At 51.3% G+C, this 14,018-nt stretch overlaps 1 protein-coding gene across 44 annotated transcripts in view; it reads right to left on the bottom strand.

The window, feature by feature from the left end:
* Window positions 1–163: 163 nt before the first annotated feature.
* The window catches only part of MADD (MAP kinase activating death domain), a 39,251-nt gene continuing 25,396 nt past the window's right edge, over window positions 164–14,018 (bottom strand). For 19 of the 44 annotated variants that reach the window (XM_036428160.2, XM_036428163.2, XM_036428166.2 and 16 more), the window contains 9 exons: window positions 12,551–12,661; window positions 10,529–10,636; window positions 5,850–6,014; window positions 5,555–5,627; window positions 5,315–5,421; window positions 3,526–3,534; window positions 3,249–3,318; window positions 1,449–1,495; window positions 164–1,176 (listed from right to left, as the gene is read on the bottom strand). In XM_036428160.2, coding sequence (XP_036284053.1) covers window positions 1,072–1,176; window positions 1,449–1,495; window positions 3,249–3,318; window positions 3,526–3,534; window positions 5,315–5,421; window positions 5,555–5,627; window positions 5,850–6,014; window positions 10,529–10,636; window positions 12,551–12,661 — 795 coding nt within the window. In that variant the 3' untranslated portion in view covers window positions 164–1,071. The remainder of the gene's footprint in view (window positions 1,177–1,448; window positions 1,496–3,248; window positions 3,319–3,525; window positions 3,535–5,314; window positions 5,422–5,554; window positions 5,628–5,849; window positions 6,015–10,528; window positions 10,637–12,550; window positions 12,662–14,018) is intronic. The other 25 variants (XM_036428191.2, XM_036428193.2, XM_036428190.2 and 22 more) reach the window with 2 other exon arrangements.

The following is a 14,018-nucleotide window of genomic DNA, read 5'->3' as shown; positions in this document are numbered from 1 at the left end:
AGGGCCGGCAGGCGGGAGGCTGGGCTTCAGCGCCAAAGCTCAGACCGGCGGGCGCGATCTCGTCTCCCCGCTCCCGGCAGACCAGGGGAGCCTTTGTAGAGTCCAGTTCCGCCTTCCTCAGGCCCAGGTGAGAGGAAGCATCATTTAGTGCCAGGAGCCCAGGGAGAGTTAGGACATTTATTTCACATTCACACGTCTGTACATTTTCTATAAATAATGTGGAGCTGAAATAAATATGTACAGTCATCTCCTGCCCACTCCCAGGCCCTCCCCCTTCTGGCACCCAGTGCCAGGAGACGCTGCCCGCAGACACGGTGTGTATACCCAACTTGGCCTCTGCCCACCCCTTGGGGTTCCTGGGAGTCTCCTGGCCCCAGGCAGCCTGCTTGCCTCTAAGGCCAGGCAGACCTTGGGGAGAGCTGCTCCTCTGAGAGGTGGAGGCCATGCTGACAGGGCCCGGGGCGGGCGGGCGGGCGGGCGGTAGCTGCCAGCTTAGGAAATGCGCCAGGAAGCGGGGAGGTGCCAGTCACTCTGCTGCCCCGGGACTCTCCCTCCACTCGCTGCCCACCCCTCGGGAAGCCTCAAGCTCCCCTCCCTCCCCAGAGGGGCTGTTCCGGGCGCCCGGCTGTGCTGGGTCACAGAGGACAAGAGCCAGAGTCCTGCACTGGGAGGTCACAGTGCCGAGGGCACGGAGCCACAACACCAATGTCTCAAGGACATGCGGGCGTGGATTCACACTGGCCTGTGCCAAAGAGTTCTTAGAAGCCACTGGCCCGACAGACACACGCACACACACACGCACACACACGCACACACGCACTGGAGCCCTGAGGGAACAGCAGGCTGGTCTGGGAGTGAAGAGGGAGAAGGTGGAAGAGACTAGCTCAGCCCTGTGATGAACACACTAAGACACACCAACAGAGACACATAAACTGGGAACCAACTAAGCCACGGCGAGGGGCTTGCAGAGCACGCGCGCGCCATCCGCGTCGGCCTTAGCAGCATCGTGCGCTCGGGAACAGCAGGAGGGCAGGGGGCGTCCCCGGGGCTGGGGCAGCCTTCACCCCTCCATCAGCTGGAGACGGGCCGGGGCGGGGTTCTGAGGTCTTCCTCGCTGCTACGGACCGCAGCCACGTACGAGAAGAGACACAACACAGAGTAGCAGATCTCGTGGGCCTAGGCGGGGAGAAAACCAGGCGGGTCAGCGCCACGGAGCGCTCACATCTTCACGCGTGGAGTCCGGCCTCGCGGGGAAGGCGTGCCCCGGCCCCGGCCGGTGGGAGAGGGCACCGGCGTGCGTCCTCCCGGGGCTGCAGGCCCACGTCGGCCTCGGCGGAACCTCTGGCGTCTGGACCAAACTCGCCTCTCCGGTCACTCCTATCCCCCCCTCTCCCCGGGCTCGCGGAGCCCTGTGCAGACCGGCCGGTCAGGGTGGACGGCACACTCACCATGGGTGTCTTGTACTTGTGGCTCACCACTTCTTTAATTTCAGGAACTAAAACCGGACGGGCGAGAAACAAAACAGAAAGTTCAAAACTAAGAGCGGTGCCGAGCTCCCCCAGGCGGCGGCGCCCGGCACAGGGCCCTTCCCTCTGGCCACTCCTAGGGCTGCAGCGCGGGCCGCGGCAGCGCCTGTCCAGCCCCTGCAGGAGGAGAGGACACGTCCCCGGACGCTGCCCGGAGGTCTGCGTGGCTCCTTGCCGGTGGCCGTGACTCTACCCACTTCTCTGGGAGCCCGGCGTGGCAGCGGCCTAACCTCTCACCAGCCCGGTCCCTGTGCTGTCCGGGGCCCCTGAGAAGCACAGGAGGGTGAGGTGCCCCCAGGCGGGGGGGGTGGGGGGGGGGAAAGGAGAGAGCTGCAGCCCTGTCACCAGCCCGAAACTTGGGTCCCGTAACGCACGGTCCCCTGAACTCCCAGCCCCGACACCGAGCGTCCTGGCGCCGATGGATACGTGGCGTGACACTAAACCCACCAGACGCGTACGCTTCCTTTCCTGAGTGGCAGGAGAGGCCGGGCCCGCCTGTGTGAGGGAGAGCGTCAGAGGGCTCTGGAGCAGACACACCGAGCAGGAGAGGCAGGCGAGCGCAGCACCCGGGAGGGAGGTGACGGGGAGCATCAGGCAAGGTACACACATGTCCACAGCCCCCAAGGCCGGCCTCAGGGTCGCCCTGCCCCAGCCATGCAGTTCTGCGTGGCCAGGGGGAGGAGTGAGGCACAGGCTCAGCCATCGCCGTGGCCCCTGAGGCTGGGAGAAGCCGGCATGATGTCCCCTGGGGACCAGAAAGGCAGGATGAGAGTTGGCCACACCTCCTGACCCTGGGAGGCGAGCTCAGGGGCCCCCGGGCTACCAGGGGATACACTCATCAGGTGGAGCAAGAAGCACAGGTCCTCTCCTGAGTCGGGAGATTCCCTCCAAATCTCTCTCTGGCAGGAGAGAGGGCGTACACAGGAGAGAACCTCAGAACCAGTGGCCAGCGCGGGTGGAGGGAGGCTGGGAAGGAAGGGGGAGAAGACGGACTGGGATGTGAGCAGCTGCCTCCGTTGAAAGGAGCCCCGCCCCACCCACGGCAGGGCCCGAGGCGGAGCCTGGGGGGAGGCAGCAGAGCAGGGCCACTTTACCTGCTGGAGAACGAAGGTTTTCATAGCAGCGATGAGGGGCACAAAAGAATGAAGCACAAACACGGCAGGAACTCAAAGCCCCAGGGTGAGGACCCCTGCACTACAGGTCCACTCGGCTTGGGGGAGGCTGGCTCCTGGCTTCCAGCTCCAGCTGCCCCGTCTGCCTCTGGGGTCCACTAGGCTACTCTGCCCCCTAAGAGTGAGTCCGCCTGGGTCGCCACTCGCCGCTCCTCCAGCACAGGGCTGGGCAGACGCCGGAGAGGCCCTGGGTGCGTGGATGGCGCCCTGGGCTACTAGGAGGCGCGCAGCAGGCGGCGTGGCCTGGCAGGCGTGGGGCCGGCCTGGCCGCCCTGCCCCAGAACTTCCTGACCACTGGCTGGCCAACCGAGGGAACCTGGTGCCATTCACTGAGCCCCTGCAGTGCCATCCCAAAGGCTAACCCAGTGCTCTCTGGGACCCACTCCCTAGCTGCCACTGTCGCTTATCCTTGTCCCCTGCTGTCAGCTCGGGGCTCTCCTCTTCTCTATCTCGCCTGCCCTCCAGCCTCTCTGCAGAGACTCTCTCTGAGCTCCGAGGTTTGAGTTACTGCCATGTGAGTCCAGGCCTAAGAGCAAAAGAGTGTAATTACCAAATTCCTCCAGGACAAAGACGCCTCGGACTGTATTGCACTTTTTAATGTGATTCAGCTCTATGAAAACCTGAAAGAGAGGGAGGGGGGGGTGAGGCCCAGAGGCTCCCCGCCCACAAGACCCTCTTACCGCTACAGCCCCACCCCAAAGGGAGGACAGAGGAACACACACATACACACACATACACACAAATACACACACACACACACACACACACACACACACACACACAACTCAAAAGCGCTAAGAAGCGAAGATAGCAGAAAGGGCATGTACCTTCCGCTCCTGGCCGGAGGAGAAAGCATGGGAGAGAAATGAAGGCGTTAGTTTTAATGGTCAAACCCAACCCGAAGGCCCCTCGGCTGGCTTGGGCTGCCCGCCCGGACCCTGTGTCCAGGGCAGCATTTGTGGGACACTGTGCCCCAGGGGTCCCCCCACTTAGCCCATCAGCTCTCTACCCTTCCATGCATCCTCCTCCGGCGCAGAGGGCTGGCACGGGCGCAAAGCTCCCCTCAGACTGTCCTCGGGGTGAGGCGCTGCTATCTTCCTTGAGACAGGATCCAGGCCCTCCCGAGAAGCACAAGGTGATGAGAACAACAGCTACCACTCATGTGAGCTCTGCAAACGCTATGTGCAACCCTTCCGTCTATGAGGCGCAGCACAGAGCCCACCTCACACTACAGAGGAGGACCTGGGGTCACAGTTTCCTTTCCCGTGAAGAACGAAGATGGGCTCCGGATCCGCGTCAGTACTGACTCTCTGCCACTTGTTACCCCAACTGTGTCCACTCCGCCAGAGGGTCCCAGGCTTCCTCAACCCCATGGAGGGCTCTGTGGACCCTTGGCTGTCAGTCAGGGTCTCATTTCCCCTCTCTGTAAGATCTCTCTCCTCTGGGGCTAAGCCTGAAACTCCAGACCAGCTCAGACGTGCTTTGTAACAGTTAGCCGTTAGGTCCGTCCGAAGAGGCCATATACCGAGGGCATCTGGGTGCTGAGATCCTGTCTTCAGAAGGTGAGGCATCGGTGGAGGCCACAGCACTAAAATGTGGTTAAGAAGCCTGCTCCCCAGCAAGTGTCGGCACCTTTGGGGTCCAGACAAGCACTTAGGCACCACTGACAGTATTACTGTTGCCACTAATCGATATTCTAAGGAGAATACACTGCCTTCGCACCAGAGCTGCCCGGCTGGAGTCCTGAAGGAGGACTAGCGTGGCAAGTGGAGGAGAAGGCACAGGCTCCAGATGCCCACCTCCCCGGCATCTGCTGCCTGGCCAGGGCTGTGGCTCCCACAGGCGGGACCTGGCTCGGAGCCTCAGGAGAGGAACGGGGCAGGGGGCGGGGAGGCACTTGGTGAAGAGTCAGAACTGGGAACGGACCCGGGATGATTTGCTGGCCTCAGAAAGGAATTAGCTTAAGGGGTGTCCATGGAGAGAAAAGGTAACACCGTGTTAAGGACCAGGAGAAAGAAGCAAGTCAGCTCCTACTGTGGAATCACAGAGAGGGAGAGACGGATCCTGGGGTGTCCCGTCAAAGGAAGGGGTGGGCCTGTGAGGCAGAGGCAGAGCGGGCGCTTGGAGGGAGGAAAAGAGTAGGAAGAAGAATCAGCAGGAGAAAAGGCAAACACACACTCCAGGAGGATAGAGACAAGCTACTCACACGCTCTCACACACAAACTACGCACACCGGACACACATGAGCGAGATCAGCTGGTCTAGACTCTCAAAGCGAAACCACTGAGCAGAAGCGTACCCTGGGCGCAGGGAAGGCAGACGCTGCGAAGGGCCAGTGAGACGCTCCCACTCACACTGTGCTGTCTCGTGAGTCTGACGACGAGGCGCCCTCTCTTCCCGGATCTCCCACAGAACCGCCCTGCCGCACCTCCAAGGGGCCGTCAGCGTCTCATGCCCTCCTCTCTGCTCTGTCCCCGGCCCAGCTCCTCCAGCTCTCCCACTAGCCCCAGAGGCCCTCTCTCACGCTCACTGGGAAAGCCCTGGGGACCCTGACACTGATCCTACTGCAGGTGGAACAACGGGGCCAGGAAGCCTTGGGCTGCCTCTGGCACCTACCTGGTTGTGCATGAACTTGAGATTGATCCCTTCCAGGGTGACCTGCAGCAAGCCACCCTCACCAGTCTTCATGTCCTGCACGGGGAACTCGCCACCTAGTTCGGGCCCTGCAGTGGGGGAGCAGGTGATCAGCTGGCTGGGAGGCAGGGAGTCCACAGCCTGCCTCCCTTCCAGGCCTCGGACACGAGCGAAGGCTGACGGACATGCACGGGGCACGTGCTCAGGGAGCTCTCTCCTTACCAGGTTTGATGCTTTGCTGCCGGGCGGCGGCACGCTCCATGCTGTCCTTCACACAGTAGTACAGCTCCCGACACTGCGGCAAGGGGAGAGAGCTGTGTCACTCAAGCCTTCCAGGGCTGCTGAGGGCCTGGGCCGCTGCCCGGACCTCAGGACAGCTTCTCGGATCCCACACGACAGCCAGGGGCAAAATGCGGCCTCCGGACGTGGATTTTGTAATTTTAACTCTGACCCGTACAACAAACTCAACCCTTTGCCCTCAGTGCCCGCCCCCAGCCCTCACAGAGTCCATGGGTACCTTCTTGGTGTAGAACTTGTTGAGCTGGGTCTCCGAGCCGTTTCTGCGCCACAAGCACAGCACCTTGGTCTTGGGGCAGTAGGTCATGTTGATGAGCTTCTCGTACCACCAGCGCTCGTACACGGTCCCGATGTTACTGCGCAGCACCACACAGTCATCGCACACCTGGGGGGCGCAGAGAGCGGGTCAGCCGTTCCGGGCCCGGCGGGCCCTCCCGTCCCAGGCCACACGATGCTGTTGGGACAACTAGTCCTGGGGGCATCCCCCGGGGTCAGGGTCTCTGACTTATGCTCATCGTCTTCCTCAGATGGAGACACAAACCCTGAACTGCTGGACACTTTGTACACTGGAAGGTTTGTTGAAAGAAAAGGAATCTGTAAGCAGGAAGGACACTCACTTTTCTTTTTAAAAATATGTGTTTTTGCTGAGACCGGTTTGGCTCAATGGATAGAGCGTCGGCTTGGGGACTGAAGGGCCCCGGGTTCGATTCCAGTCAAGGGCATGTACCTTGGTTGTGGGCATATCCCCAGTAGGGGGTGTGCAAGAGGCAGCTGATCGATGACTCTCTCTAATCGATGTTTCTAACTCTCTATCTCTCTCCCTTCCTCTCTGTACAAAATCAATAAAATATATATTTTTTAAAAATGTGTTTTTGGTTTTTTTCATTTCAGAGTGGAAGGGATATATATATATATATATATATATATATATATATATATATATATATAGAGAGAGAGAGAGAGAGAGAGAGAGAGAGAGAGAGAGAGAGAGAGAAACATCAATGGTGAGAGAATCATTGATCAGCTGCCTCTTACACCCCTAACTGGGGATCAAGCCTGCAACCCGTGACCTCCTGGTTCATAGGTCAACATTCAACCACTGAGTTATGCCAGCCAGGCTCACTTTTCATTTCTATCAATGTTCATTATTTCTTACATGTTCTGGATTTAAAGTACTCAGAGGACAGCTCATGCCTCCATCTTACAACCTCAGGGTCACCTCTGGTGATAAGCACAAAGGCAGGGGATCATGGCAGGCTTAATCAAGGAGAAAAAATAGAACCAACACATTTCTAATTTTGGCTTGACCCTAGTTGTGCATAAATCTTTAAAAAAAAATACTTATTATTATTATTTTTTATTTTTAGAGAGAGAGGAAGGAAGAGGGAAAGAGAGAAACATTGATGTGAGAGTGAAACATTGATTGGCCACCTCCTGCATGTCCCCTACATAACCCAGGAATGTGCCCTGACCTGTAATCAAACTGGCAACCTTTTGGGTTGACATTCAATCAACTGAGCCACATTGGCCAGGCCTCTGCATGAGTCTAAAAAAATTTAAATATTTTATTGATTTTGTACAGAGAGGAAGGGAGAGAGATAGTTAGAAACATTGATGAGAGAGAGTCATCGATCAGCTGCCTCTTGCACACCCCCTACTGGGGATATGCCCGCAACCAAGGTACATGCCCTTGACCGGAATCGAACCCGGGACCTTTCAGTCCCCAAGCCGACGCTCTGTCCTTTGAGCCAAACCGGTCTTGGCGAGTCTAAAAAAATTTAATTACACAAGTGACACATGGACAATACTTATTGAAAAATTTTTTTTTATATATACAGGATGATAAAAATTAAAAAGCAAAGTCTTCCTTCACATCCTCTTCCTGCTCAACAGTCTTCCTTGGGTGAAGGTGTTATGGGAGACATCACAGCACAGTGGTTGAGAGCAGAGCTAAGCGCAGACTACTGGGTTAGGTTCCAGCTGTCCTCTTAGGCAGCTATGTCACCTTCAGCAAATCAATCTGCATTTACTTTTCCTCCCATGTGAGACGAGGAAAGTAATAATAATAACTTCATGGAGTTATTGTGAAGATTAAATAAGTTAATGTGCATCAACTGCTTAGAACAAAGCCAGTCTCACATAGAAAGTACCCTAGTGTTAGCTGCTGTAACAACAATTATGATACAAGCAATATAATAATTATGACCATGTGGATGGCTCTCAAATCTTTCTTTGAATGAGATCTGTCTTCCTGAGTTCCTGACCTCCCTCTATCTAGATGTCTCACGAGAGGCACCTCAAATTCATCTCCCATCTCAACTCAAAATCTCCACCTGGGCAGATCCTCCTTCTAAGTCCCTTGTGTGAGTAATGGCATCACCACCCACCCAGTGCCCAAGCCACATGTGCAGGAATCATGCAAGGCTCCTTCCTTCCCCTCTCTCTGCATCACTGAGTCCCATTCCACTCAACCTCAAATGTCCCTGGAACACTCCTCCACTCCCCACTCCAACCATGAACCCCTACTCCTCAGGTCTAAGCTCAAAGGTCATTTCTGAGGGGTCCTCCAGGACTCCTAGGCCCTCTGCTATGCCTTCATTGCCTTGAACATCTCTCACAATGCTCACTGTACTTTATGACCCTGCTTATTTAGTTATCTGACGTCCGAAAGGGTTTGTCAACGCTGCAAGGGCAGCAAAAACCATGTCTCCCTTATTCACTGCTGAAAGCCCAAGTCCAGCAGAGTGCCTACCCTATAATATGTACTCCATAAACACGAGGTGAATAAATAAGGAGCACACAAGACTACCAGATTTAACTGATTACCTAAGCGTTTACTGGGGTCCTAAAAGCCTGATGAAGAAAAGATGAGTTAAGTGTCAGAAATCTGGGTTCTACTCCAGTCTAACTCTGTTTGTTTGTTTTTTTTCCATGTGGAAAACGGAAAATACTATTCCACTCTCCATAATCCTTGAAGAACATCTTGTAAAGGAGAGGAGCAAGTATTTAGGAGAACACCTCATTTCTAGCCTAGGGAAATGATGGTAACAATAGGTCATACATACTCGCCTATGCTGCTGGTGTAGGTGTCAACTGGCATAGTTTTAGGAATAGCAATTTGGCAGAATCTATCAAAATTTTAAATGTATATAACCTTGATTCAGAAATTTCACACTAAGAATTTATCTTAGCCGAAATTGATTTGGCTCAGTGGATAGAGCATCGGCTTGTGGACTGAAGGGTCCCAGGTTCGATTCCGGTCAAGGGCATGTACCTGGGTTGCTGGCGCCATCCCTGGTGGGTGGGGGGGGAGGGTGCAGGAGGCAGCTGATCGATCATTCTCTCTCATCGATGTTTCTAACTCTCTATCCCTCTCTCTTCCTCTCTGTAAAAAATCAATAAAATATATATTTTTAAAAATTGATCTTATAGGAATTATCTTTTTTTAAACTTTTTTTTTCTTTTAGAATAGTTTGATTTTTACGAGAAAGGAAGAGAAAAGAGAGAAACATCTATGTGAGAGCATAACATCGGTTGGCTGCCTCCCACATGCCCCCTATCGGGGACCAAGCCCACAACCCAGGCATGTGCCCTGACCAGGAATTGAACCAATTGGGATGATGTCCAATCAACTGAGCCACTGACCAGAGCTAGCCTATAGAAATTCTCGTGTGAGTGTACAGTGATACATGTTCAAGGATAGTCAATGAAGCATTGTTTAAAAAAAAAAAAATAGGTGGAGCCCTGGCTGGTGTGGCTCAGTTGGTTGGAGCATCATCCACTACATTAAAAAGGTTCTGGGAATTCTTAAGTAAACCTACACATGTATGAAATGAAGCAGGCACAGCATCATTCATAGTAGGTTATTAGCAACAGCAAAAATCTGGAAGAAAACCAAGGGTACATATACACCAACTAGTTAAATAAACTATGGTACAGCCACACAGTGAAATACTATGCAGCTATGAAAAGAATAAAAAAGTTCTTTTTTAAAAAAAAACCCTGATGTTGAAGGTCTCCAGGATATGTTTAATGAAAAAAGGTATAGATCAGGGGATAGATACAATATGCTATGAAAGGAGGAAAATAAGAATTTATGTTCAGATTTTATTGTGTTTATGTAAAAAAACTGGAAGACACAAAGGGAACCAATAAAAGTGGTTACTTATAAGAGGAAGGGGGAGGTAGACGTAGATAAGAATGAGAACAAGGCTTCCCAATGTATGTAGCATTTTATATTGTTCTGACTTCTGGATAATGTGACTACATCCTGTCTAATAAAAAGGGAATATGCTAACTGACTGCCCCACATTCAAACATGGCGGCACCCACAGCCAATAAGAAGGGAATATGCTAACTGCTGCCCCGCCCTCAAAGACGGCAGCGCCACAGTCACTGGGGCAGCAGGCGCGCGGCCCCTCCGTGTGCCTGCCTCCAGAGTTCCCCAGTCTTATCAGCCCCAGCCACCCAGGGCCAGCCCAAGGTACAGGCAAGCCATGGATGGCGGCTTCCCAGCCACCCAGGGCCACCTGAGGTGCAGGTAACCAGGGCTGGCTGAGGCTTGCACTCTGGCAGTGGCAGCAGCAGAGGTGTGATATGGGCATTGCCTTCCCCTGATTGTTGGGTCGCCTCCCACCCCTGAGGGCTTCTGGTCTATGAGAGGGGGCAGGCCAGGCTGAGGACCGGAGCCTCTAGTCTATTATATAAACATAAATATATGTAAAGAAATGATGGGGAATAACTATTACATTATTTGCATAAGAGTCTGAGAATTTAATGCTAAATGGATCATAAAGGTGAATGAGATAAATGATAAAATATCCTGGCATCAGTCAGTTCTGGGAGGTCCTTGTGATGTTCAAATGTTCCTTTGGGTCTCTAGCATGAGCCAGCACCTACCTCCATAAAAAAGATATCTCCATTTGTGTCTGTCCCTGCATGTACCACAAATGTCTGCTTCTTCATGTGCCGGCTTCCACTGGATCGGACAGAGAGATCACGGCCATTCTGAGGAAAGAGAGATCTTTTAGGGACATCCATACATTCCTCTCACAGAGTGCCAAGAATTCCCCATTCAGCAATTAAATCTGTATCAGCTTTCTTAACAGCATTGGCTACCAGGGAAGCGTTCTGAAATTTTTGGTCTCGGCACTCCTATCCCCCTTAAAAATCACTGACAACCCCAAAAGCTTATGAATAATAAATTGAAGCATCCTATATAATAAAAGCCTAATATGCTAAGTGTCTGGTCTCTGTCCATTCAACCAATCAAAGCGTAATATGCTAATGATATGCTAAGGCTGCTCAACCCCTTGCTATGATGTGCACTGACCACCAGGGGGGCAGAAGCTCCTACTGGTAGATGAACTTGCTGCTGGGGTCTAGCCAATCTGGACAGAGGAATCTGGACTGAATAAGAAGAGATGGACACACCCTGGAACCCTCCTGCGGTTCCTCCCCTGCTTGCCAACGTCCTGTGTCCCTCCCTGGTCCTGATCAATCATGCACAGTGGGGTCCCTCAGCCTGGCCTGTGCCCTCTCACAATCTGTGACCCCTCTGGGGATGTCAGAGAGCCGGTTTTGGCCCGATCCCATAGGCCAGGCTAAGGGACCACACTGGTGCATGAATTCGTGCACTGGGCCTCTAGTAGTAATATAAATAACATATTTTTGGTAAAACAACTATATTTTCCAAAACAAAAATTAGAAGAATGGCACTGCTTTAATTTTTTTGCAAATCTCTTTAAAGTTTGGTTTAATAAAAAAAATAGCTGGATCCTCATATATGCTTCTGCATTCAATCTGTTATGATACATTGCTTAGGTGAAGATATACTAGTACAGAGAAAACCTGGCTCAGATATATATTTGGAAAGGGGAAGAGTATTTTAATAGCCTTTCCAGATAAATATGCACTTCTTCTTCGATACTGTACTAAAACTCGAGAAGTAGCAATTTCTAAAAAGTTGGTTGTCATGCTGAATTGAAAACACATCAGTGAACATTCTGTACTTAGTTAAAATCCATTTTCCTGCCTCACATTTTGAGTTGCTCTTTTACCTATACTTGCGTTTGTAACATCACACATTAGTCATTTGTAAAATACTGGTTCATCAAGTTATGCAGTTCTGCTGAATGTTGACATTATTTCATAATATCAAATACCCACACTTAATAATATCACCATCAATCACATTAGAAAGGTGTTTAAATATCAGGAAGCTTCACATTTAAGTGCCAGACCCAACACTGAATAACCATAGTTTGTTAGTCATTCTTCCAAATAAAATGATATCCCATGAACAATGCTGCCAGTTCACTTGGTAGTTCAGATGGTCACAACTGCTTTTCCTTGAAACAATCATATTTTGCTTTACAGTAGAAATACTTTATGCAATTTCCCATTTTGTCACATAGAACATTACAAAGATATATAATCAAGGATCAGGTGCAATAAAATTAATTTTAACTGCTTTCATCAAGGACATCCTTTTATTTTAACTGAGAAAGCAATGCATGGAAGTGAGGGCTAAAGTGGCCACTAACATGGTTTGGTGCCACTGCCTTCATTGTGTTAAGGTACCAGTGGTTTTACCCACCATCGGTGCAAATGCCAACCAGTAAAAAAGGCAAACAACGTTTTAGTATTCTTATGAAAATAGTTTTCACCAGATGGACCCTCAGCGGTCCACAGACCATATGTTAAATGGCTGCGCTAGCCATTTAGTACGAGAATCCTATCACAGAACAGAAAGGCTAAGGCCTCACGTGGAGTAATTCTATTTTCAAAACTGGGGACTTGGAAAATATGCACACCTAGAAATGGCCAGCAGGAAGCCTCTGCATTAGGCCGCCAGGCCGCGCTTAGGAGGCTGACTAGTGCCATGGAAAGGAGCCTAAGGAACAGCCCAGATATGCTTACCAGGTTGGCCAGCTGATCAAGTAATTCATTGATTTGCTGGCTGTACACAAGCCCAATATGGGACTTTCCCATCAGGCGCCTCACCTTCTTCCGGATGTCATTCTTCTGTACCTGGAAAGCCAGGAGAGGATCTTACTAAGGGATCTGCTCTGCTCGCAGCGTAGGGAGAGGGAAGGCACAGGTAAATTTCCCGTTGCCTGGGAGAAGTGTATCTCTAACAGACCGTATCACTGAGTAGGAGAGAAAACATTCCACTGTGTGTCCTGCCAGGAAAACCCTGGTTCTGCCTCTTGGTGGCTTCTGTAGAGAAGTGGCTTTCAGAGCAGTTCTGGTTTAAGTGACTGGGGCTTAAGGGGACACTTCTTCCCTATCCCCAGCCAATACTGTAACATTCCTCCCTGATGGGGCCCTAAGAGCCCCCTGGGGGTCCTTAGAGTAAAATTCACAAACAGTGACTTAGAGGAGCAACATTGTGTACTCACTCACAGCCAAGACACCTTAGGGTCAGCACCCTTTCCCAATCAGAGGTAACTGGAACCCTTCCAGTTCGACAGAGTAGAGTGAGACTTATAACAGAAAATGAAACAAACCAAGAGGGCCTGCCTGGAGGGCATTCTCTATATTTGATCAGCCAATCCCAGAGGGGCTGGGAGAACAGGAGGAGGAGAAACCCAGGGGCTCATTGTCAAAACAACTCTCTCCTACTCACTAAGCCCCTAGTCCTTCTATTCGGTAATATACTTTCCCCACAGCTATAAACACCAAGTACAACCATGTCAAATTAGAACCTACCACTGCTTTTTAAATAAGTAACTCTTTTTATATTTATGGATATAATTCTATGATAAAGGGCTAGTTTAAAAGTGAATCCTGAAAATACTTATTAAACTTTTTAGGACCTACTACTTAAAAAAATTTTTTTTTTTTTTAAATTTACTGTATTCTGTGGGAAACTCCACTGGAATCCTAAAACTACTTAGCAAAGGAACCCCATTTAAAAGTCAAAGTAGCCAAAACTGGTTTGGCTCAATGGTAGAGCGTCGGTCTGCGGACTAAAGGGTCCCAGGTTCGATTCCGGTCAAGGGCATGTACATTGGTTGCGGGCACATCCCCGGTGGGGGGTGTGCAGGAGGCGGCTGGTCGATGTTTCTCTCTCTTTGACGTTTCTAGCTCTCTATCCCTCTCTCCTCCTCTCTGTAAAAAATCAATAAAATATATATTTTTTAAAAATTAAATAAATAAAAAATAAAAGTCAAAGTAAATGAACAGGTTGGAACCATCAATCACCTTTGCAATCTTTCTTAGCACAACAGCCTGCCAGCTTCAGATAAATGAAGCACGTGTGAGCTGCTGAGAGGCCTGAGACTTTCTATCAGAAAGAGAGCCCTAGTAAGATGTCTGTCAGCTCCCCAACTGCCCCAGAATTTACATGATGGGCATGAGCCTTGCCCTTCAGCAGCAGCTAGGC

Source organism: Pipistrellus kuhlii, unplaced genomic scaffold (genome assembly GCF_014108245.1).
Source record: "Pipistrellus kuhlii isolate mPipKuh1 unplaced genomic scaffold, mPipKuh1.p scaffold_m20_p_9, whole genome shotgun sequence".
NCBI classification, from domain to species: domain Eukaryota; kingdom Metazoa; phylum Chordata; class Mammalia; order Chiroptera; family Vespertilionidae; genus Pipistrellus; species Pipistrellus kuhlii.
Note: the sequence above shows the minus strand (reverse complement) of the source record. Positions and strands in the feature narration are given on the sequence as shown.